Below are 24,415 nucleotides of genomic sequence, written 5' to 3'. Positions count from 1 at the left end.
TTTTTATGCCTTCACTACAAGCCAATTATCCTATTAACACAGCGTGCCACCTGCTAAGGTTAGACATTAAAAGCAACACAACCACATGGGGAAGTTGTTAGTGATGACTCGACTGAGGCACAGCTTTTTAAATGAAAATTTAGTTTCTGAACGATTTCCAGGGTTCATTAAGGACAGAGATAAAGGTGCTGCTTTAATTAAAAAAAAACAAGATAACATCTTTTTTTATCTGATATGAACTTTGATGGATTTATTACCATTACTTATCTGGACAGTTTCTCTTAGCAGTGGGCTCAATAGAGTCACCATCAGCTCACACTCCTGCAGATACCAAGATGTTCTCAAGTTATACAGGTTTATTATCCCTCATATACTTTTTTTAAAATAAAACCTACAAAATGACTCTTTAGGGAGGCATCAGAGATTATCCCAGTGTTCAGAAAGCTTTATGGTCTGCCAGCAAGAGTTGAAACTTTGTGTTATGTTTCCAATCTAGCTGATTTCGCATGATCCCTTTAGATTTAAAGACAGCAGGTCGTACTCTGTAAGTTTAGCATTACAGTACGTTTCAGATGCATTTGTTGATAGATAATGAGCAGACAGTGGAATAAACAGTTTTCTGTGACTGATTAGGTGCTATTGGCTTGGTGTGCATGTGGCTGGTACTTCTGGAGCCAGCCTCAAGTGGACACTCGAGCAACAGCAGGTTTTAGCACTACCCCATTGTCTCATGTTCTTTCTTACCCAAGTGCCCATGGTGGCACAAAGATGTCTGCTGTTATAGTGGAAAGGAGGAAACAAAGTTGCAATGAAAGAATGAGACTTTTTTTTCATTTCTGTTGACATGTTTGGAATAACACTTGCAAACAAAGAAAAGCATCAGTGCATCAATGTGCTCTCCTCCAGTGCACTCCTCTCCTCCCTCAGCATTCCCTGGCTGCTCCACTGTGGGACCTCTTGGATTGAGAGATATCACCACTGCTGGTTTCCCATCTTTGATCTCTTTTGCCTGGGCATTTATGACCATTTTCAGATCAGATACAGTGCTATTGCTATGAGTTATCTCCCCCCATCCAATAATACTGCCAAACTGTGGAACAGACGTTTGTTTGCTACTGACAGCCATGCTCTCTGTTCAAACGCTTCATGCCATGAACTAGACAAACATGCAAAACTCTCATTTAGATACTACCCTCTCAGCTTTCTTTGCAAGATTTATCATTTACAGTATGACAACAAACACAAGATGAGCTTGCAACATGTTGGAAGGAGCATGCAACATAGTACTCTTCACATGAGACTTTTGTGAAAGAAGCTCTAAAAGTGGATGCTCAGGAGTAATTTCTTCACTTCATACAGAAACTTTACTAAAATAATAGATCTTATCAGAAGACTAGAGGCAAAGATGTGAAAAGACACGCAGTAAAATTGAAGGAGCTTCATGAAAGTAGATTCAAAGAACAGAAGACAGGAATTATACAAACACTGATGCTACACACAGACAGACACACACACATATGCATTCACAGGATGAGATACACAGAAGACATATCCAATGCATCCTTCTACACACAGACCCATGAATGAGTGTGTTCGTGCAGTGAGTCTCCCTGAGCCCCCATCTGTTAAAGCAGAAGTCCAGGTTTGTCTTAATGAGAAATAATGAGCCTTCACTAAACAACAACAGCTTGGATGGATTTCACCTCCACTTCACATTTTATTAAAACGGCACAGACCCTGTTTCATTCTCCAAGTTACAAAATCTATTTATTTTAACTCAAAATGACAATTCATTCTCATTCATTACTTTCTCTAAGAGTTTTGCTGACATTAACAGACATTTCGCTGCTTTATAATCCTGTTAAACACTGAGCAGTGTAGGAAAACGTTACACAGAAACTCATTACAGTAAAATTCACTTTGACAACAGCAACTTCGCTGCCAACTCCTAAATGAAGGCAATTCTGAGTACACATTTATCAAATTAACTCATTCTGTTGTTGAGCAAGAGCCAGGATTTTAAGAATTTCGAAAGCCATAAGGACAAAAACATCATTCAGTGAATTGGGCCGTATTTCTAACAATCATTAAACAAACTGTATTGTTTCGTCTCTAACAGCGGGCAAGGCTGCCAGTGAAAACTAAAACAATGTGTGAATGTGTGTGTGTGTGGTCGTACTAAGAGCACCAGGCATCATGTAAGGGAATCCAACTGGCCTTGCACAACTTCCAACTGAAAGAGAGAGAAGACAAGGTTGAGTTTTGGAGAAAAGAGTAATATACAAAGGCACACACACACACATGTACACACACGCACATGTAAAGGTAGAAAACAGGAGAGATAAGAGAGAAGGAGGCAGCAAATTGCATCAAAGAATGACGCAGACAGGCTGGCACATGGGCTTTGTAAGGCAATGTCTGCCAATCAGGATGAAATGGAGGAGAGAGCTGAGCAAAGAAACAGCAAGACATATATGCATTGTGACATGAGAGGAGAACAAACACACTCACACACTCACACACACACACACTCAGGCTCTGACACACGCTAGAAAAAAATGACAGACCTTGTTGTAGAACTCAAGTAGCTCCTGGTGGTTAAAATCAACGAAGACGTTTTCCTGAACCTGGAGAAAGAAAAGGAAAGAAAGAGGATTGGGTTAGAGGCATGAGCGAAACTGGAACAAACAAAAAAGAAAAAAAAGGGAAGGCCGGAAGTAAAAAATCAATGGAGCAAAGGATAAAAAGGCAGAAATAAGAGCACATGCAGAAAAGGCATGACCAAGATTTTCTCCTTCTTTCTACAAAAACCTTCATTAATTATTACTGCTCTCCAGTCCGTACATACTATTCTCTCAGTTTTATCCATCAGGGAGTTTAAAAATACTCCAAAGGCGCAGGCTATGTCCACAAAGTAGTGAAACCACCAGTTTCTGTTTTGCTTGCTTAGAGACAGAGACCAGAGTAATGTGGCATAAAATATGATAGCATAAATCATTCCACATTGATACATATTGATATCTATATACATATTGATATTGAAATATATCTATAATTTGATTGAAGAAAACATGATATTGTTTATCCAGCATCTTTCTCTTATTTGAGTCTATAACAGAAACTAGTATGATACTCTGACCCTTTTGAAAGCCTTGAAGCATCAGCAGAGGTGACAGGCTAAGCTGCTGCTTAAATTTGATCAGCTTGTTTTCAGAAGCTAAGCTTGTTTATTGTGTTGTGATTCCAAAAGTGTTCATAATTCTGAAGACAGATTTGTAACAGAAAATAGCCAAATCATCTGCAGAGGTTTCCTGACCTTGGAAACAAACGGGGATCTCTCAAAACCATGATTGATGTTTAAATGAATGGCGGAAGAAAACAGTTTGAAAAAAAATGCCATTCATTACTCTTTGGCATATACAAGATATACTGTAAGACAGGCTGAGACAGGATAAGACAGGATACAATACAATATGTTACAATAAAATACAAGCAATAACTTAAGGCAGGATATGGGACCACAATTGGATATAATGTGAAACTAGAGTAGGGAGAAAAAAATCAATTCACAAATGAATCTGGATTTTTTTGTTTGACAATATAAAATCAGGGTTCTTTGTCATTTTTTTTACTTTATTTTATTTTTTCAAATTTAAATCCTTTAATTTCAGTCTTTGTTTATAAACTGGATTGGATTACCACTTCTCTTCAGCAGAGGGGGAAATGTTTCTCTCTGACTCACATAATCTGCATTTTTTGGAAAATATGGCTCCTGGTATAGTCTGCAGACATTTTCATCATAATTTAACTTTTTCACATGGTCTGGTGTTAAAAAGGCAAACTAAAAATAGAAAAAAAGGAAATATAGAAGAAACACATTTTAAATCAAATTGCACCCCAAAAATTGTAAACGAATTGAATTGTGAGAACAGCATATAGTCCCAGCCCTATGTGATACAATACAGTACAATATGGCACAATACAAAGGGTATGTATGTAGTATGTTAAAATATAATACAATATGGTACAATATGATAAAATACAATCCTGGTGCAATACAATGGGATAGATGTCACGATATGATATGAATGATACCATACTATACCATACCATTCAATTTGCTGCAAAACAATTTGTTGAATGCAACATGATGTGACTCAATGCAATCTGATACTATGATCAATATAATGCAACATAAGATGCCTCAATTCCATGAGATGGAATTGAATATTCAAGTTGCCACCACATAAGCTCCAGCCCTAAACAATATTCCACTGACAAACACATAAACAGCAACATCTGTGGATTACATATCACCTACGTTGCAGATGTTCTACAGAATACACAACATGAATAAATGAGGAAGGTAAGAACAGCTTAAAGCCACTGCACAACCCCAAAAGCAGAGGATGTGAGATGGGTCAGACAATACTCCCTGCTCATGCCTGGGAACAAACTGCTCATATATTGAGAGGAGGTAGATGTGTTTACTCCATCATAACCTGTGATGTCCTACGAAAGATCTGAAAGCCAAGCTTAGCTGCATGCTACTTCAGGTGAACAATGAATCTTTGGAGGTTGATTTGAGTTCTGTTCCCTCTTTTGACTCATAACAAAAATGAAATACAAAGGGGCAAGGAACGAAAGTCTCATTATAAAGTCAGGGATTAAATCAATGTCATTGAAAGTCAAGCTGCCTTTTTTCAGCACTAATTCAACAGGGCAGGAACCAGGTGTGTCCTGTAAAAGTGTGGATAGTAATTTATATCTGTGAACACTGCTTTAATATTCTTTTAGTTTCCCAACCGTTTTCAGTTTGATGATGAATTCTGTTGTAGGACTTCAGTATTGCTCATTTCTCTTCTTTCTACGAGGACATCTTCTTTAAATAGATGCAGGAACCACGTGAAACCAAGGACAACCATCAACAACACTATCATTATCAGAAACCCAGGCTGAACATTAATGTAACTCCTTGAGTGTTGACGTAATGGCAGAACACATTATGAAGACATCAGTCATTGATAAAACAGCCACAATATGTGAAAAAAAAAAAAAAAGGTCTGGGTCTCGCAGAATGAAAAGGGCAGACTTGAATCTGATGGAAGTGCACTTTGTGTCATCAGAGAGCATCGTGATAAGAGCAGCACCCTCCTTCCACCATCTGGGAGGAGGGTTAGGAGGAAAGAAAAAGATAAATGGAGGAGAAATGCACAGCAACAAACAGAAAGACACTAAAACCACATGAATTGTTGGATTGTACACCACAGTAGCTCTCTCCCCTGCAGTTTGGTGCTTGGAGACTAAATGGTGCTCTGGGGCTTTATCCTAACTGCCTGCCTGGTTGGTTGGTTTGTTGGGTGGGTGGTTGGGTAGAGGGGACCATGTGTCACAGCAAATTAATGACAGAGATATTAATTAGAAGCAACGTTAAAAGTCCGTAAAGCCGAGCACGGAGGGAAAATGTTAGCTCGTTTCGGAGCAGCTCCACAACAAGGAAAGAATGTAGGACAGCCTTGAACTCAGCTACAGCAGAGGGGGAGCACGACAAGGGCAGACAGGTAATAAAACAAAGAATTAAAGTGTTGTTACCACATGAGATACAATTAAAGAAAGATGCACATCAAAGGTGTTCTACTAGGTGATTAATTATTTCTCCAATAAACCAGGTTAATGCCAGGAAATGATCTGATTTCAAATTAAAATTGGGAACACAGTTAAATTAGCTGAATGATGACGCTCCCTGTGCTGCCAGCTGCTCTGATCTGTTTCTCAGTTCACACAATGAAGTTCTTCTATTGATCCTCACCATGGAGAAGACTTTTATAACAAGAGAGAACCAGAGCTGTGCAATCAGTTTATTTGGGTTGGTTGATGTTGTGTTTTGGGTCACAACAACTGAGTGGTAAAGAAAGACAGAAACACTCGGCTGAAAAATGAACTCTCTCTATTATTGCCAGAGGTGACAAAGGGGGCAACCAAAAATGCAGTTTGAGAGGCAAGATGTCTATCAAAAGTGTGCTACAATAACTTGAAGGCAACAACCCAGACTCTAATGTTTGGGGTTGAGGATGAAAGTGTGTTTTCTGTGTGTGTTCGAGCTCATAAGAGTGAGATTGACAGAGCGTTGTGACGAGCACTTCCAAGTACAGCTGGGTAGATGTGAGAGTGTAAGGCACGGAGACAGTTTTGTTTTTAGACGAAATGTGTGTGTGTGTGTGTGTGTGTGTGTGTGTGTGTGTGTGTGTGTGTGTGTGTGTGTGTGTGTGTGTGTGTGTGTGTGTGTGTGTGTGTCCCTTCCCATTGTTCCTCAGGGTTGAGATTTTGCCAGGCACTAACCCAACAAGGCTCTGACAGATCTAGGCTAACACTAATGGGGATAGGATGTATCATCCTCATCATCACAGCCTGATCCTACCGATATGCAAATATGCAAATACGTACACACAAACATAAACGTCTACACAAACACACACTTCTTATCTGTCTTGGTGCCAAAATCCAGTGTGTCAGGATACAGACAACAGGATTAACCCATGAAGACGATCATTAATTCACCCTCATCTGGTGTTCCATATGTGATACATGTTAGCACTTCATTACAAAATAGGCTACACGCTTTGGGAGTTTCAATTCACAACACAGAACAAACCAACAAAAGAAAAACAAACCCTAAAACAGAATTCTAGGAAAAAATCATCCGACGTCTCTTTCAAGAACTGCTGGAAAGTGGGACTAGATATTCTGTTGCAGCCCTCTGTGCAATCCCAATAACTTTCAACAAGGTTACTCGTATAATTCCCTTGATGAGGCAACAAAGCCGGCGAGGGATGAAGTTGTATTTGGATTGCTGCACAAGCTCCATATGCAGAATCCACAAAGAAAGAAAACTACCCGTCTTAAAAATGAAGCCTACCTGGAAGTGTATAAAACTGCAGTTCCTCAAGTGTCCACCTGCATGCAAGATACTTGTTATTAAAAACATGTTTGCAGCTTGATTGAAAAGACTGAACCTCATGTATTTAACTGTTTTAACTGCCAATGAGTATGGTTACAAGAAAGAAATTGTCGCCCAAACACAAATTGCCTTACTTTTTGTGATAGGTTCATACAGGTTTGGCAGACAGCACTCCCCTCTTTAATTCTGCAAAGCTGATGGATTGGCCAGATTGTATGTCACTTGTTCTTTGACAGAGAATAACCACACTAATGAGCCTCACTTCAGGAGAAAGACACAGTAGCTACTTGAACTGTTTAGTCGGACCTCCTTCTGGGCCCAGTACTTTGTCTAAATGTACAGTGTTAGTGTGCATTCAGTATTAAGCTATTCTGAAGAACGTGACAGAGCCAGTATGAAACATGCAGCTGCGTTATTGGCAGACTAGTGATAGAGGCGGGTCTACAGTCTAGTCGGGTCTAGTACTACACTATTTTTTGTTGCTAGGCGCTGCCCAAGTAGCTGCCTGTTGCAGTAGCTCTCTCTTCTTTGTCCGTTTCTTGTATTTTTTTTCATCTCTTTTTCGTGATCTTTGTATTTGGAGTGGATCATCACTTTGTATGGTTCATTGTTGGTCACGGACACCAAACTTTTTGTGTCTTCAGCGATATTTTTACTACTTTTCTCCTGTGTTTGTCTGGAGATCCTACATGTAACCATGGCTGCATTATTTACATGTAAAATTAGCTGTTAGCAGCCTATAGCATGTCAATGCTAACTAGTGTAAGGCTTGATGATTTCCCTCAAGGTGAGGAGAAGGAGGTGAGGACAACGTGCTGGTTCTCGGGTGTGAGCTGGGAGGTGACAACGTGGACCTGTTCTTCCATCCATTGTTGTTGGGAACGTGGGATCTATCTCCAGTGGGATGGACGAGCTAGCCGTGCTAGCCCAGCAGCAGAGGGGCTGCCGGAGGGCAGAGTGGCATTGTGCTGTTCATGGACGTGGCTGACGGAGCTGACATCGGACGCCGGTGCCACATTGGAGGAGCTTCGCCTGCTGTGGGCAGACAGGATCCAGGAGACAGAGACTGAACGGACTGCTGGGGAGGCTCAGTCCTGGACCCTGTGAAGGTGGAGACTGGCTGGGCTGGAGAGTGGTGGATGGGCTGTCGTCATCTATTTTCTTGTGGACCTTTTTGCACTTTCTATACACTTTCTTACTTTTGTTTTCTTGATTGCTGCTGTGACTCCTGAATTTCCCTTCGGGGATAAATAAAGTATTTTCTGTTCTATTCTATTCTATTCTATTTTATTCTATTCTATTCTATTCTATTCTATTCTATTCTATTCTCTGTCTTGAGGAGCTAGAAGTAAATGCTGACTGAACCTGTTTTCAGTTTGAGAAAACCTGCTGTTGCTAAATATGTTCATTTCTATAGATTATAATGACGTATGATAAGATTAGCATGTACTCAGCATTAGCAGTGGTTGTATCAGAATTGGACATCCTTTTATTAAAGGAGAGCAAAAGCCTTTGATGTGCAAATTCAACAAGCATTGTGTAGTGACATTAAAATGGTTGTCTGTCAAGCTAGCATTGTGTGGCTGACCCAAGCACTTTCCTACGGCATAAAGTGTTTTGTTGGTCTACAGTAACTGGCTTGGAATGATGAGCCGGAGTGTTCATCCAATCACCCTCTGAGGTGATTGGTGTGAAATACGTCCCAAGCCATGGGGAAGAAGATAAAATCACTTTTCTCTAGCCCTGTCACTGGGTTGAGCATGTTTTGTGAAATATTTCAACACCTATTGGAAAGTAAAGTAGTCTACCAACCAATTTGTTAGTGATATGGTGTCAATTCTTGAATATTATCTCAAGACACATTACATAAAGAGCACATCTGAGCTGGATTTTTTCTCCTTCTGTAGAATAATCACAAAATTCAAACAATGAAACAAGGTTGCATGGATCTACCAAGATTACTCAATTGACTCGAGGAGCCTTAAGCTCTCCCTAGCGTCCTCTTATACAGATAAACATCTCTCTCTACAAACTAGACTGGCAAACATATTTAACACCTTTCTCTGGCTCAATCAGCAGCTTTTGTTTCAGACTGTTTTACCTAGATGGATAGACGTTTAGGTGATAAGATGCATATATCTGTGGTCTTTGGTAAAATTGTTGGTTTTTCTTTTCTTTGTTTTTGTTCCATTAGTACTTGCATGCAAGACTGATTCCTTTACAGACTGAAGCCCAGATGCAGTAATAGGGATGAATGACACACTTTTTTTTAATCTGCATCAATAGGTGCTCAAACTGAAGCAGTGCAGGCATCATATAAGACCCCAGTAACAGCAGCATCTGGAAGCAGAATAAGTGCCTAAAGCCTCCAAACACTCCTCTCTGGTGTCTTCAGCTGAACAACCTGTTACTGCTACATTCATGTTCAGAGGAGTCCAATTTTATGACTTTAAGCTTTAGGAGGTTTTCTGTTCCAGGCTCAGTGAGGCAGCATTTTTTCCCCCCAGTTGAAAAGAGAACGATGCATTCAACAAGTGGTGCTTTTATCCCATCAAGTGGTTGGTAGTGTCAGTGATGACAGCTTATATAAGACCATGGTGTGCAGCAGCAAGCAGAGGTGTCTCTTAGCACAAGATGTCTGTATGAATGGGGCCAGTTGGTCGCTAATAGGCACTTTTCATCACTCATTTGTACCAATGTTATAAAGAAGAGCTCTGACTTTAAGGGCTCGTACCAGCAGGGATTTTTTGCAGAAGCTGAATTAATACCTTTCATTGACTGAGGGGAGGTAAGGTATTGGTATGAAAGAAATGAGATGAATAGAGAAAGAAAGAAGACAAGTCTCTGTAAACACAACATAAATGAGATTTTAGTAGGAAAATGAAAAATATGAAATCCCAAGAGAGCTTTCATGAGAAACAGATAAAGGCAAATCATCAAACACTACTTCTGAAGAATTCACTGACAGAGAGAATTTGTCTTCAATACAGTCGTGTTTCTTCAAACACAATATAACATCAAAGATGTCTATAAATTCACACAGAAAGAAGACATGTCTGCATGAAACTGTCCACAGGGTGAAGTCATCTTAAAATATGCATACCAAAAACCGTACCACAAAGACAGAGTGAAGCAAATCACATTCAAGTGTTGACAGCAAGTGCCTATCAATCTTCTGGTGAATTTAAGACGTGTAAGTCGTATTTCTGACATTTGTGTTGGGTAGAAAGGCTGATAAGCTTCTGAGTTGTACTTTATATGAGCATTGAAAGCAGTGTGTAGATTAGTATTCTATAAATCAATTACTCTTATCACTAATTCTGTTTTACTTCTATACGTCTTATTACACTAAAAGGAGAGTGTAACATTTAATTAACAACTTTCAGATGTTTTTTTTATTTCAGTTAATCTAAATTAATTCTTCTTTGCAGTATTTAACATATCCTCCTTTATCTTCTCTTCTGCTACTTTCCTCTGCTCTCAAAGTCCAATAGATGAGTTTTCCAACTTGCTTTCAACAAACTTGATGCTGACAAACTTTTACAACAGGCCGTTAATTGCTTCTTTTGTCCATGAAGGCTGTTTCTCCTGGTAGAAGGAAGCAGCAATGATTTTAACAGCCCTGCACGGAGAAGATGTAAGCGGATATGTTAGTGTGGTTGTTTAACAGCAGGTAGCAGGCAGGAGATAAAATCAGGGTCCAGAAAGACCTGTTTGACTTTGAAAATAAAGAGATAAGCTAAACAGAGGAAAGTGCTGCTAATATCCTGAAGGAATTTGAACTTTCTTTATCTTGTGTGCATGTGTGTGTGTGTGTGTGTGTGTGTGTGTGTGCGTGTGTGTGTGTGTCAGCATAGTGAAGTTGTCGCATTGTGTTTCACAGCGTTTTTTCATTGCCAGAGTTGATTTTTTCTGGGGCTTTTTCTCCTGTACTGTGTGTTTATGCAACAATGCATTTGATTGGAACATGTGTAAGGCATATGCCATGCTTATAAAGTTTCATAAGTCAAATGCTCAGTCAAGCGTTACAGCAGTTTCCCTTTGTCAAGGTTTTTGATACATTTAATAAAATACTAATTTCTTACAGAGTCTATGATAAAAAACATATTCTACAAAAGTTTCAGAGTAAAAGTAAATAAGTTAATAATTTAGCCGCCCTTCTGCAACTTAAAACATTTCAAACTGGCCTTTTTATTCAAGTTGAAGTGATTTGATGAAGCATTATTGTTATTCTTTTTGATTTAAAATTAATTATTGTGAAAAACTTATAGACAGAAATGCTGCCAAAGTCTGTTAGAGGATCCAGACAATAACAGGGGGAAAATAAAACCAGGGGCTATATTCACACAGCTCCCCCCTCTTGATGAAATTTTATGATACTTCAGAGACTCAAAGTATTTTTAAGTTCAGATTAGCTCTAAGTAAAGACAAAGGTGAGTCTCACAGCATCTCAGCTCTTAAGAGAGCTCCGAAAGTGAAAATCTGGTATCATCAGCGAGGAGGACTTTTAAGAGGCTCAAGAGTTCTTCAAGCTGAGGAGGAAACTGAAGGAAGATAGTGAGATAAAAGACCTGTTCTCCAAACACTGAATGGCTGAGAGTTTATTCAGAGCTTTACAGACTGGTTCACGCAGTGATCATGTTTGTCTTTAAGACAATACTTTAACACATTATCAATGAAAATGAAAGTGATTAAGTGGAAAAATGCAACAGTTTCACTGCAATTCTGTTTTCAAAGCTGGTGAGCCTTGAGTGGGGAGGGTGGTCGGTAATGACGCTGCAAAATTAGGAGGGAGCACAACATTGATAGCAACAATAAAATGAAGTGACAGAAAAGACCTTTCTTTCCCTAATACTTCCTTTGATCATCTATGGAGGGGTGCAGGAGGAGTACACAATTGTACTGATCTTAGACAGCGATCATGTATGTTTAAGAGGGGGTATCATAAGTAACCTTATTTTAAATATGGAAATGAAGTAACAATGCCAGATGTTGCAAATGTGAAACAAATGTGTCCAGGTTTTTAGACTCCTACAAATTCTTGTGTTGTAAAAAAAAAATAATCCCAGATTCTGTCTGTAAACTGTCCAAAATGGTCAGAATGGTTCAAAGATGGCAAAAGATCTCCCCAAGACTTTTTGAAATTATGTCAGCACAAAAGAATCTCCTAACTAGTTTATGACATGTTGGAAACAATAAGGTCTGCCCATAGCTCTGCCCTCCAACAGGCCTCAAGAGGGCTGGCCAATCAGAGGGAAGGGGTTTACAGCGTGGGGAGCCATAAAGAGACAGTTGCTACAAAAGTTTCGGTCTCTTCCCGCTTAAAGTTGCTCTGCTGTTTTCTTTAAGTGTGTTCTCAGACATTATGTATTTGTTTTTTCTCTATTTGACCCAAAGTTTGTGTCCATGTGGAACTCTTTTGGCCGCAGGCTACTCTCTTTATCCAGAAATTACATCATATCCATATGAGGTGTTCATAAGCAGGAGAAAACATGTTGACTATGGAGGAGAAAAACATATCCCATCGGTCTTACAGAAAGAGTGACGCATGCTAATTTTCTTAAAGCCTCATTGCCCACACAGAAACTCGAATGTCATAAATGTTCAGATGCAAGTAATATACCCACCAGCTTTGGCAGTTCTGAGTATTTTAATTGCAACAATATTTATCCAACCGCAATTAGTATTCAACCGGAAATGCACAGAATGTGCTGCAGCTCATCCCCAGCTCAACTAAAATGCTTTTCTGCTGCTTTCTAAATGACACCAGCATAGCATTAAATCAGCATCAAAAGAGAGGGTTACTGTAGCTCTGCCAGCTCAAGAGCTCTGCAGCCAGAGGATATGGTATATTACGTGTCCGCTGTGGCTCTGCTACATTATATGTCTTCTGTGACTATGAGCCCGATGACAGTTTGTCCAATTGGCACTCCCTGCTGCTGCCTGGTCCTTGACTTTTGCCTGACAGAGAGAAATGTTGACAGTGAAAGACAAAGAGACAGATAGAGGGAAGGAATGCACAGGAGGCTGAGCTGTCAGATTTTGGCAACCCTTTATCCCTCCAACCCACGACACAAACACACTGTAAAAACAAAAACAGCCTTCCCCTTGATGCTTTTACACTCTCAAAAACACACACTCTTTGTTTCTTGGCTTCATCATGCCCCCTTAATATCAGTAGTTTAGAAAAAAAAGTTGACAACTCACATTCTTTAGCTGCCATGACTCAACTCCACCAGTCATGATGACTGAGTGACGGCCCAGCTATCGCTCTATCTAGTCCATCAACTTGACTACACGCTTGGCTTCTTCTTAGTATCTGTCGGTCAGCTAAGAGAAACCGTAGAATATGTGTCATTACTGTTTGTCAGTTAGCTTACAATTCATACATGTCTGCCAACCTGTCTTCCGGTGCTTTCTGTCTTCGTGCGAGCAAACTTTCACAAGATTCACAGAGCTGTCGAAGCTTCATTCTGCCATCTAGCTGAAGGATGATCACCAGGGGTAAGTTTATGAAAGTTGCCTGTCATTTGGACAGGAATGTGAGAGTATAAATAAAACTGTGGCTTGAGACTGTTGGTAATACTTTCCAGAGAAGTATTTTATTTTCTTCCTTTTTTGTAAGCAAGTTCTGAAATAAAAAATAAAAAAAAAACGCAAACACCTTTTTGGGACATTTAGATAATAAGAGCTTCTTTGCTCGTCTGTAAGAATGTGTTTGGTGGGCTTTATGACGTATGTGTTAGTGAGTGTGTTTGTTCAGCTGCGTAGCTGTCTGTCACTAAAAACAGATACTGTGACAAAGGCAGCTGTGCTGTCAAAACACCCTCTTTTAATGTCTCAATAAAGATTTTTCTTGTTTTGCTTTGGTCCTACAGGTGTGCTGCTTCTTTCTTTTATGCTGCGAGTGTTTCTGTCCATCTGTCTGTGCCTCATCATCACCGGCGAGGTTGTATCCTTCTGATTCATTGTGAAGAGGAAAGAGGAGGAGGAGGAATGCAGATGGGAAATGGAGGCAGGTTAAAGGTTCATCTGAGGAGAATAACAGCTGGCAATTCAGCCTGAGTGTTGTGCTGAGTTTAATTAATAGCTTTCTTCTCATTATGGCACACTCATCATACCTAATGTAATTTTTGATATAGCTAATATGTCTTCTGACTGCAGCTTACCAACAGAGGAAGGATGGCTAAATAGGGCAATCACAGTACAATGACCACTGACTCTCAAATAGTTAAAAACATCAGGATCCATGACTTTCATCAATTCTTGAGCATGTGCTGCTTTATTATGTTATCATGTAGTTCTTTTAAATGTATCATGGTGCAGGCCCTAAGTCTGTGTGTGTACATTGTAGGGGATAGGTTGTCCTTACCTCACAGGCATACTGTTGTAATAATTTGATCTAGGATTGTCTTTCTGAAAATATGTGAGATCTTCCATGAAAAAGGCTTGCCTGAGTTGAAGCACAAGTTTCTCCAAGACCCGTATATACTGTTTTGTTTTAATGGTGTCTTCCCAATTACATGAGCACTTATGCTCTGTAAGAAGTTGCCAGTGTTTCTAGATCAAATTTTTTTAGTTTTCTTGTTGTATGGTACATTTTTAACCTGCACTTGTAGACAAAGTTAGAAACTGTGTTTAAAGCTAATGGTTTCTAGAAGTCACTCTGAGCTTATGCAGTGACATCCACTACAGTCTTGTCTGTTTTTTTTTTTTTTTTTTGAAGCAGTTCCACCTGTAAGCCTAACGACCACTGCCATCCAGTGATGTTTTTTTAGCCTTTTCCCTTTTTTTTTTTTTTTTTTTTTTTTTTTTTAACAGATATTTCTTCAGATTCTTTGAATCCTTTAATGGTGTTAAGTACCATAGATTTTGAAATCCCCAAGTTTTTTTTATAATTTTTGGCTGAAGAAAGTTATCCTGAAATTGTTCAACTATTTGCTCTCACAGTCTCTTGCAGAGTCCTGAAACCTATTCCCATCTTTATATCAACCAAGTCTTGTTACCAGTCTCTTCCAAACTAATAATTTGGCTGATGTTCTTCAAGGTTTTTGTTGTTGCCCCATCTTTTCTTAAATGTGTTGCAGGCATCACATTTAAAACGAGCACATATTTTTTCATCTTGTCTTAATACTGGATAAGGTGTCTTTGCACTGATTTCAATTAAATTTAGTGTTAAAATGATTTGCCATCAGAATCTGTTTCTATCTGAATTGTGTTCTGCATCTCAACTGTTTTGGTAAGGGGGTTATTCAATAATATGTTAATAACTGTGATAACTGCTGTGGAAATACATTTTTCAACAAGATTAACCAAAGGTCAATCATATTTAGATTTGTTCAGATATTTGCTGTAAGAGGGGATTTAAATTTAGTCAATCTATGCTCTGCAGCAGTTGTACTTTTGCTTCTTAACTGTGAAGTTTACCCTCTTGTTCCTCAATTCATATATTTCGTTCCCCACAGTTTAAATCTACATACAACAGAATCTCACTTTAGGGCACGCTGAAAAGCACTCTGAAGAGTCTTTGGAGGTTTCTGAAATACTCTCACTCTTACATTGACCACTCTTCATGACCAACATAGGAAAAATACATTATCAACAACCAGGTTGGTCATTTCTTTATACTGATTTTTTAATGCATGTATTATGGTCAGATTTTCTGAAAAAAAAAGTCTAATTTATACATGACAATCTTATTTTTCTCTTCCGATGATTTTCTTTTAACATGATATTTTGTGCTCACAGCCAGGAAAGCCAGACTGAACTTGCTGCACTGAACAGCGAGCGACAGTGGACAGAGCAGGAGCGAACGCCAGAGTTTTCCAATCAAGAAAAAGTGACCCTTTGTTGTCTGTGGAAGCTCCAGGCACTGAAGGGACTGTATTTTCTCTTTCATGGCAGTTTTCCTACAAATGGTTAGTATAATAGAGAGTCTGAAACCTTTGACTTTTATTCCGAAATCTGGCGCTGTGACAAATTGTGCGTATTGAACACAAAAGATGATTTTGCCAGGGCCAGCCGTCTCTCAATCAAAAGAACCACAAAAGACACAATTTGATGATGTCATGCCAGGTATCATGGGGGTTTCTTCTTCATTGTTAAAAACCAGCAGTGCAGATAGAAATGGGTTTTAAGTTACTCAGACAGAAACTCCGGGTGTGGAGGAGTCAATAAATTGAAGTCATGTTATGTCATTAGATTCATGAATCATCATAGATCCCGTTTATGACTTTACTTCTTAACAAAGACAGATCACTAAAATAAAAGTGACGTTAAATTGAGTAAACTTCTATAACTTTTGTTCAAAGATCTGCTGTCCCACCTTATTCTAACAAATAGCATGTGTAATCATAAACATAACTTGAAGACTTAGCTTAAATCATGAAGATAGATTTTTTTGTTTTTGTTTAATGATATGCTCTTTGCTTTAATCAAAAACAGAAAGGAATAGCTAAGATATTTTGGTTGATCACTTTTTTTGTTAGTGCTTAGTTACAGCCATGCTCTCCCTGATTGAGCTGCAACTAAACTTTGACTGACAGGCGAGAGAACCTTTGTCATAATGATGGGAGCATCTATAAAGGGAACGTACAGGTTGTTGCTTGAAACCTGTACCATTCTGTGAATGCACTTATGAATGCATTTTCACATGTGAAGCGATGAGATATTCCTGTCCGTGCATGAAAGCAGAGGGAGAAGTCATTACAGTCACTGCGAGTTTCACTCTTAGTACGCTGGAGTTTTTAACCGGATCTGTGTGGCTGGAAGTTTAGTTCCTCAGCCACTAGATATTTTCAGACACTGCCTCTATTTTTAAAGTTAAAGGGGTCGTATAAAAGTCTTGCTGCTGAAAACATCTCATTTTCTGACATGACTGTTCCATGATAGAGGTAGCCCCAAAATAGAATGGGGGACTTTTATTGTGAAGAGTTCCTCTTGAATAATATGTGCTGATAATTGCATTAACTGAGGTTAGACAGAACTATTTAAAGGAGGGTGTTTTCAACACAACTGTAGGGGGTTTTCACTATTTACAATAACAGACGAGTGAGTAACAAACCTTCACACGAGTAAAACTATTATTGTGGAGAAATTAAATCCTGCTGTGCTCATTTTAAACCAGAACTAGCCAAGCCAGTCCTGCACATATCTGGTGTTAAAACCCCAAGCAATCTCAAAGAAATGCACTGGAAGTCAGCACACCCACTCAATGTATGTTGCTATTATCAGCTGACATCAAACTCAAAGAGGAGAGAAAACAAGTTGACCTCACTGACCGACACGACACAAAGACAGGGAGGTGATCTCAAGTCTCTACTTTGCAACTTCAGAGCCGAAGACCTACTGTATGCTGCTGTTAGTCACAAATCAATTTGTTTAGTGCTTTAATTTACCTGCCAATGTGGCTGAGGGTTTTAGCAGTTCACGCCATAAAGTATTGACACAATTCATTTCGCAGATGACTAAATTCCAACCCCCTATGTTACACTATATACAACAGATGGGTTGTAGTTTTTCTAAGTTTTAGAGCCAAAAGTGATGAATTATTCCTTTAAATGAAATTGAGAACAGTCTCTTTTTAGGTCATTTATCCTGAAACTGTGGCTTGGTTCGGTATTTAGTGGAATCTAAAAATGTACAACTAAACAATAGAATAACTTCAGTCTTCAAATAGGTTTCTAACTTTGTGTTTCACTTTCTGATGGTATACAAGTCAACAACAGCCAAAAGAAAACCAATAGTTAAAAACCAACCATGTTTAATCTTCCCATGACCCTATGAGCCCAGAGCCATGCAGAAAAACAGCCCACAGGGGCCACATATGCAGCCTGTGTTGCTGTTGAAAAGGGGGCACAATGAACCGGTATCCACATCCACAACAGTTCTGTGTATCGCACAGTGACAGACACGGAACCTCAAAACGTCAGCCATTCACTAAAAGCCTTTCGACTACAACAAATAAGAGCTGTCAGAGCAAAACACTAGAAACTGTCAATCACTTCTGGTATTTATAACAGAAATGAGCACAAGCAGATATGTGCGCACACACACACGCAGGCCCACGCACGAACAGTCCTCTTTTTCCCAAACATAATGAGAGAAAGAAGGAGAAGAGAAAAAAAGTTTTCCTCCAGAGCTCTGTCAGATTTATGGCATACAAGAGACAAAATGATGGAAAACCCTTCCTGTACAGTGTGTTGCCTCCAAAGTGCACGTCAGCGTCATTATAACGTCTCTGATTTGGAAAAAACACAGGGGAACAAACTGGCCCGGAACATTCCATCAGTGCGAATACCTCATCCATCGTTACTTTCTGTTCCTTTTTCAACAGGGTTTTTGATAATGCTCTCATTCAATCGAAACTGTGAAAACCACAGGGAGTAAATAACAGCAGAGGAGAGTGGAGTGTGCGCTGAAACACAAGAGGAGACAGAGGGAACTTTGACAACAACGAAAAGAAAAGAAAAGCTAGACAGGAAAAATAATAAACAAAGGATTGTGCTTTGATTTGTGCAGAGACAGAATCCAGCAGGAGGTTCAAGACCTGACAGGGTGGATTCCTGAAAACACACCTGGACACACACACACACACACACACACACACACACACACACACACACACACACAAACAATATCACAGCAAACAATATCGTACATGGACACAAGGACACAAACTAAACAAATATCGATAAGATTGTGCTCATGCAAACAACAAAAGTGGCTCCACTGCACGGATCGACTGTCTGTGCTCCGCTGCACGGACTTGATCTCTGTGCTGATCTGGACGGACAGGCTGTCTGTGCAGCGCAGAGCATGGGCCCATGTACTCAATGATTTTTTGTGTGTTAAGTGACACATGTAGTCTTAAGTTATCTGAACTTACATTTTTAGTTAACCTAACAAATGATTTTGTGTTAACTACACTTAAGGTTACTTCCATGACATGAGTAGTCTAAAGACAGTTCTTTTCAGCTGTGACAAATTGAAATTAATGATCTGCTTTACTTGGAAATTTTGAGGCAATCAGTTTCCTTAGTTTTTTAATGTGATGTAATGTCAACAAATGACATTTTACAGTGCAATAAGGAGTCTGTTCTTATTTTTATTTTTTGTATTGTATGTACAGTAAAAAGTCAAAAACTCATCTTTTTTTAAAAAAACTATGGTTACCAATTTTGTAAAATTGAAGGCAATTTCCTTTGGTCCGAAAGCCACCAAAACAGCAACAGAACATGAACACATTATGTCCAATTGTCTTGTACTCAATCACACAATTAAACTATTGTGCTGCTGTAACAGTCCACTACCCAGGTAGAATGAGGTAACATGGGAATAAAGGTTTGCACCATCTTAATGTAATATTTGCCTCTAAATTTGAAAATGTGATGTTCAATCTTGTTCTCAATGAGTAAAAGAAAACCAGCTTTGTTTGTTTCTCTGCTCTGACAAACTTGATAAACACCTTGATGTTCCTCCATCTCTTTAACTTCACCTCTGCTCTTTCTTTCCCTCACATTAAGTGACTCCTTGTTATAAACAGACCATCAGCAAACTGTGTTTGACTGTGGGCTGACATTTGTTAAGAGTCAGCTTTGCCTTTGTTCTCTCTTCATCCAAATATGAATAAAGACCACCAATTAGTTGAGGAACAGGGTTTGAGTCCACATGCTCAGAATGGCTGGACCACAAACATGATCAAACATCCAAACAGATACCACAGACGGGTGGAGAGATGGATGGAAGAGATTCTTTTGTGCAACACAAAATTAACAGTAACTTTCACAGAAATGGGAACACTTCCCACTGTGCTAAGTGGGTGCTATAACAAAGACAGAAGCTAATAAGTGTGTGGTGAACAAAAAACACATGACAAACAAACGGCAACTCTTTTGAAGACTTTAAAACGCTTGAACAACAGTGAGGTCTGACATTTATGAGCAGCAGGAGGCAGTCACTGAGGTTAAACAAATAACATCCTCGCTGGTGGGCTACACAGAACCATAGCTGTTTTGCCTATTGGTTTGTCCCCACATAGATGAGGTCACCTATGTCCTGTCTGTGCAGTATGAGTTTGTGTGCTTCTTCGTTATTTGTTTGTGTGCATGTATTGTCCATCCACCTCTCCAATTAGAATCCACCACATCCTGTGTTGTGGTTCAGGGACAATGGGAAAATGACGAGGCCTCCAACAGAGCGTGCTGCTCCCACATCCGCCTCTCAATTCTTTACATGCAACTCGCCGAGACACAGTACAGCATGAACATGTGTTATAATTATTGATGATGATGATGATGTACCTGTGAGGAGTCCATTCATACATTAATCACCAGGAGGAAGCAGGAAGACAGGAAGGCAGAGCGAGGAAACAACAAAGCCCCTTTAGACCTGGTAACTGAAACAAAGCTGGCTTCCCATGTCTGCTATAGAGATCAATGCTGGCCTTTAATCTGGTAAAATTCCATACTGACTAAAGGCACAACTGTAACTTCCAGAGTTTTAGTGTTTACACTATATGTGGCACACAACATACGGCTCACATGGAGAAGTTTGTTGTTGCATGTACAAGATAAAACATGACACTTTAGTCCTCTCTCTCTTGACTAAAGAGACTCCCTGAGTAAAACTTTGCTAATGTCCCTTCAAAAGTCTCCCAAAGGGTTGTGTATTATTTCATACCTATGAAACACAGCAATCACTTTGAATGCTTTGAATGCTTTAAAATCACTGAAATGTCATCATCTTTTATGGGAGATTTAATCTAGCAAAAAAAAACACAGTTTTAAGCTGAGATGGCCACTGTGGACAAAGATGGACAGTTTATTTCTCCCCTGCGGATGAGTGAGTGATGGCAAATTTCTTTCTGTGTCCTTTGAAAGCCTGAGGAGCAATTCACAATGAATTTGGCATTGAAATTTCTTAGAAGGGGAGTTTTTGCAACAAATTGTAAATCCCTTTTCTGAACAGATTCCCTGAAGCAGGTGGCTCCAGGTATATAAAATAACTTGTTTATTTCAGTCTGTTTTGAAACCAGCTGAAAATTCCTATTACCAGTTTTGAGAAATGTCCTCGGGCCTTCAGGCTGAAGACAAGCTTTTGGGAGTGACCTTTTTTTACCAGAGGTACGGACACACTAAAGTAAAAATGAACACACATCTTTGGTTTAAGTCCCCACCAGTGAGTTCACTCACTAAATCAGCTCAGCCTTCAAATTAGTCATGTTTACTTTTCATGTTTTGTGGCATGAAGTTTTTTAAATTGTAAGTTTTTTATTTTCTATGTTGTTTGTTTCTTGGAGAGATGTTCCTTCGAAATAATTATTTATACTGTGAACATTTTCCACAGGTGACGTTCTGTGATATCTGTGGGTCAAACAGGGTAATTTCAAACTCTATAATGAAAAGTTATACAAATGTCTTCACAAATACAAAACAGGTGGACATTTAAAATGATTGAAAATAGAAGGAGGGTAAACAGATAAATCATAAGAATCAACGATAATAAAGATGGATGTAAGAATGTTTTTTTACAAATAATGTAACATGTGCCAGATAGATTCCATTCTAAGCACAAGTTTTGACTCTGGATTTCACAGCAGTGAATACCTAGTTGAAACTAAAAATAACAACAATGCCAAAGATGATTCTCTGTATTCTGTTGAAGCACAGCATAAAGGGGCATTATGTGCAGCAGTGGCGACGCCTGCACATCTACATTCTCGTCAGGACTCCACAGGAAAATTAGCTTCTGATTTAATTTTTTTTTTTACCTATTCAAGTTTGAACAACTCTGGAAAGAATCTGGCTCCCGGCATCAACATGGCAGCAAAGTTTATTTATCCACATGTTGCACATCAACATAACTGTCTTCGTAGTCACATTCCATGCATATTCTTCATAGCACCAATGTTGACTGTTGTCACAACAATCCAACTTTCCAATATGGAAAGCTCATGAACACACCCAGGTTGAATGAACGTCTTCCTAAGTCAGAAACTTAGACCATCAAGGATTCATGAATAAGTCTGTCACGTCAAAGTGTTATATTCTGTAAAAATGACCTAAATGTATGTATAGATAAAAGTATATGATGCATGGAAGTAAAGAGGGACTTGGATAAAAAGCAGGACAGAAACAGACAGACAGATGGACTGGCAGTGACAGTGTATGTAAGGGAACAGAGTGACCTCTAGAGGGGTCATCTGTCGGGTCACTGGGTCGCCCTGTTAATGAAATAAAAGAATAATAAAGAATCTTTCTGTACTGTTGAACACAGAGAGTGGTTGTTTCAGCATGGAGTGTCCTCTTTCACCCACTACTTCCCACCCTACACACACATTAGAACACAAACACACACACACACTCAATACTCTTTTCCTCTCTGTGTCTGTCCTTCTGTTCAACACACACACACATACACACAGTTAGCTGACAGCCTTTAGGTGGGCAAGGGTGGGATTTTCACACGCCTCGCTCCCCAGAGCCCTTTCAGTACAGTACACAGCACGGCAGCCGGACACACACACAAAGCCGGGGATTGTCTGCACCCAGTGGGCCACTCACTGAGCTAGAATGACAGAAACACACTGAAGCATGGATGCAGATACAGACACAGGCTCACCACAGACATGCCTGAATACACACAGACACACAGACACACACAAACACAAACTGCATTCACATCCTTGTTTCTCGTAAGCACTGCCCTCTTTGTCGTCCTGAGGCCACAGAGTCACAATTTGTTAAACTTTTACTCAAACTTCTGTTCCTGAAACCACCGATGAGAAGTCCACACATACTGAATATTAAAGTAAACTTACAATTCAACTTTTTTGTTTAGTTTCAACATAATGAGCGCTCTTGGTTGGTACTAATGCAAAAAATAAAAGTTAAAATCCTGTCTGCAGGAAGATGGATTACTAAATTTTACCTGCAATCAAGGCAGTGCCAAATTAAACTCAGTTTGATACGCGCTCAGCTGTTCCAAATTGACGGCCCCCTTGCTGTGTCATAAAGGGACTTTTGAAGCATTTTAGAAGTTCATTCATAAATAATAGCCAAGGCCCCCTCACTGGGACTCGACAAAAATAAACATTTGAATGCCCCTCACTGTTCTCTTAATAAAATATTCTGCTCTGCTTGTTTTATTGAGCATGGCAGAAATATAAACATTTTTTCTCGGGCTCTCTTTTTTACACAGTTCCTCTCAGAAAAGACAGTACTGTGCTTGAAATGGAAATGGACATGAATAAAACGGCAAAGAAGCAAATGACTTACAGTAGGTAATTAGCTATTCTAATTAAATTTTAAAACTGTTATGTGCCACACTTAGTACTTTTTATGGGCACACACTGAACTTTAATGTGTTTTATTTTTGCAGCATGTTCAACTGCAGCACTGTGCTTCTTCTTCTTTTTCTCCTTTTTCAATCCAAGTACATCCAAGGTCTCTTTCCCTTTCTCATTCTCCCCCCGTCTTCTTCTTCTTCTCTCTTTTCAAGTCCTCTGTCAGCTAACACCAGCAGTTTAGTCTTATAACACACAGCCGCTGTCAACCACACTTCCTTCTGACCTCACTACGAATGCCGTGCAGCGAGCTACGCACACTTCCCATAAAAGGCTGAAGACAGCGGTTAGCCTTTGAAGATTTCACAGGAAGCAAAGAGAGACTCTGAAAACGGTGGGAGATAAGAAATTCAATGGAAGTGATCACAAATCATGGAGTAGGAGTCAGTCAGTATGATATAAAAGTGGTAAAGCAGTTTTCCTAAATGCATAGTTAGGTTTTCAATGAGTTTCACTGTCACTTGCGCAGAAAGACAAAGTGGAATGTGGATTGAAGAAGCTAAATAAAAGCAACGAAGATACGTTTTTCCAATTATTGAAAGGGCTATTAGTTTACTCCCGTTTTTAAAAGAGCTGTTAAACAAAACAGCAAATGTAGCATAAGATAAAATATTGTATTGGCCTCTCTACAGTCAGTCAGTGTAAGAGCACGAGTCAGTATCAGTCAGTGTGAGCTGTAGTGTTGTGATAATTCTGGCTCAAGTCTTGCACAGCCCATGTATTTGTTTTGCATCAGAGGCAGCATGGTAACATCTGTGCTCTTCAGTGGCCTCAGCAGTTAACCAGCAATGACTGGGACTATCTGCACCACCGCCACATCCTCCATGCAAGCTTGTCCCTGCTCGGCAGCCCCCAGCTTTAATGTCATACACTTTTATGCAAGAAAGGAGCACAAAAACATGCACGCACACAAGCCAGTTTGATGGGGTTAAAGCCAGTGGAGTGCTTTTTGCGGTTCCAGAGACACTTCTGAACTTTGATGACTAATGTCCTATGACCAGCTCTCCTCCTCCCACTCTGTGACTTGCACCCTTAAACTTCTCTCCACGGAGGAAGAGCCACATTATTATTCAGCCACATGGGAATCTATCCCTCGTTTCTTTGGGAGAAGT

General features: G+C 39.5%; 1 protein-coding gene across 1 annotated transcript in view; it reads right to left on the bottom strand.

Annotated features, from left to right (window-relative positions):
* Positions 1-1,702: 1,702 nt before the first annotated feature.
* commd10 (COMM domain containing 10) overlaps positions 1,703-24,415 on the bottom strand; it is a 78,246-nt gene continuing 55,533 nt past the window's right edge. Inside the window, exons 6-7 of the mRNA XM_074670776.1 lie at positions 2,568-2,627; positions 1,703-2,233 (exon numbers count right to left, since the gene is read on the bottom strand). Of these exons, the coding sequence (XP_074526877.1) occupies positions 2,195-2,233; positions 2,568-2,627 (99 nt within the window). The 3' untranslated portion in view covers positions 1,703-2,194. The remainder of the gene's footprint in view (positions 2,234-2,567; positions 2,628-24,415) is intronic.

The sequence above is a fragment of the Halichoeres trimaculatus genome, unplaced genomic scaffold (genome assembly GCF_033239565.1).
Source record: "Halichoeres trimaculatus isolate MK-OKI-2021-1 unplaced genomic scaffold, fHalTri1.1 fHalTri1_scaffold_5, whole genome shotgun sequence".
Lineage (NCBI taxonomy): Eukaryota > Metazoa > Chordata > Actinopteri > Labriformes > Labridae > Halichoeres > Halichoeres trimaculatus.
The sequence above is the reverse complement of the archived record's forward strand: the minus strand, read 5'-3'. Positions and strand labels throughout refer to the sequence as shown.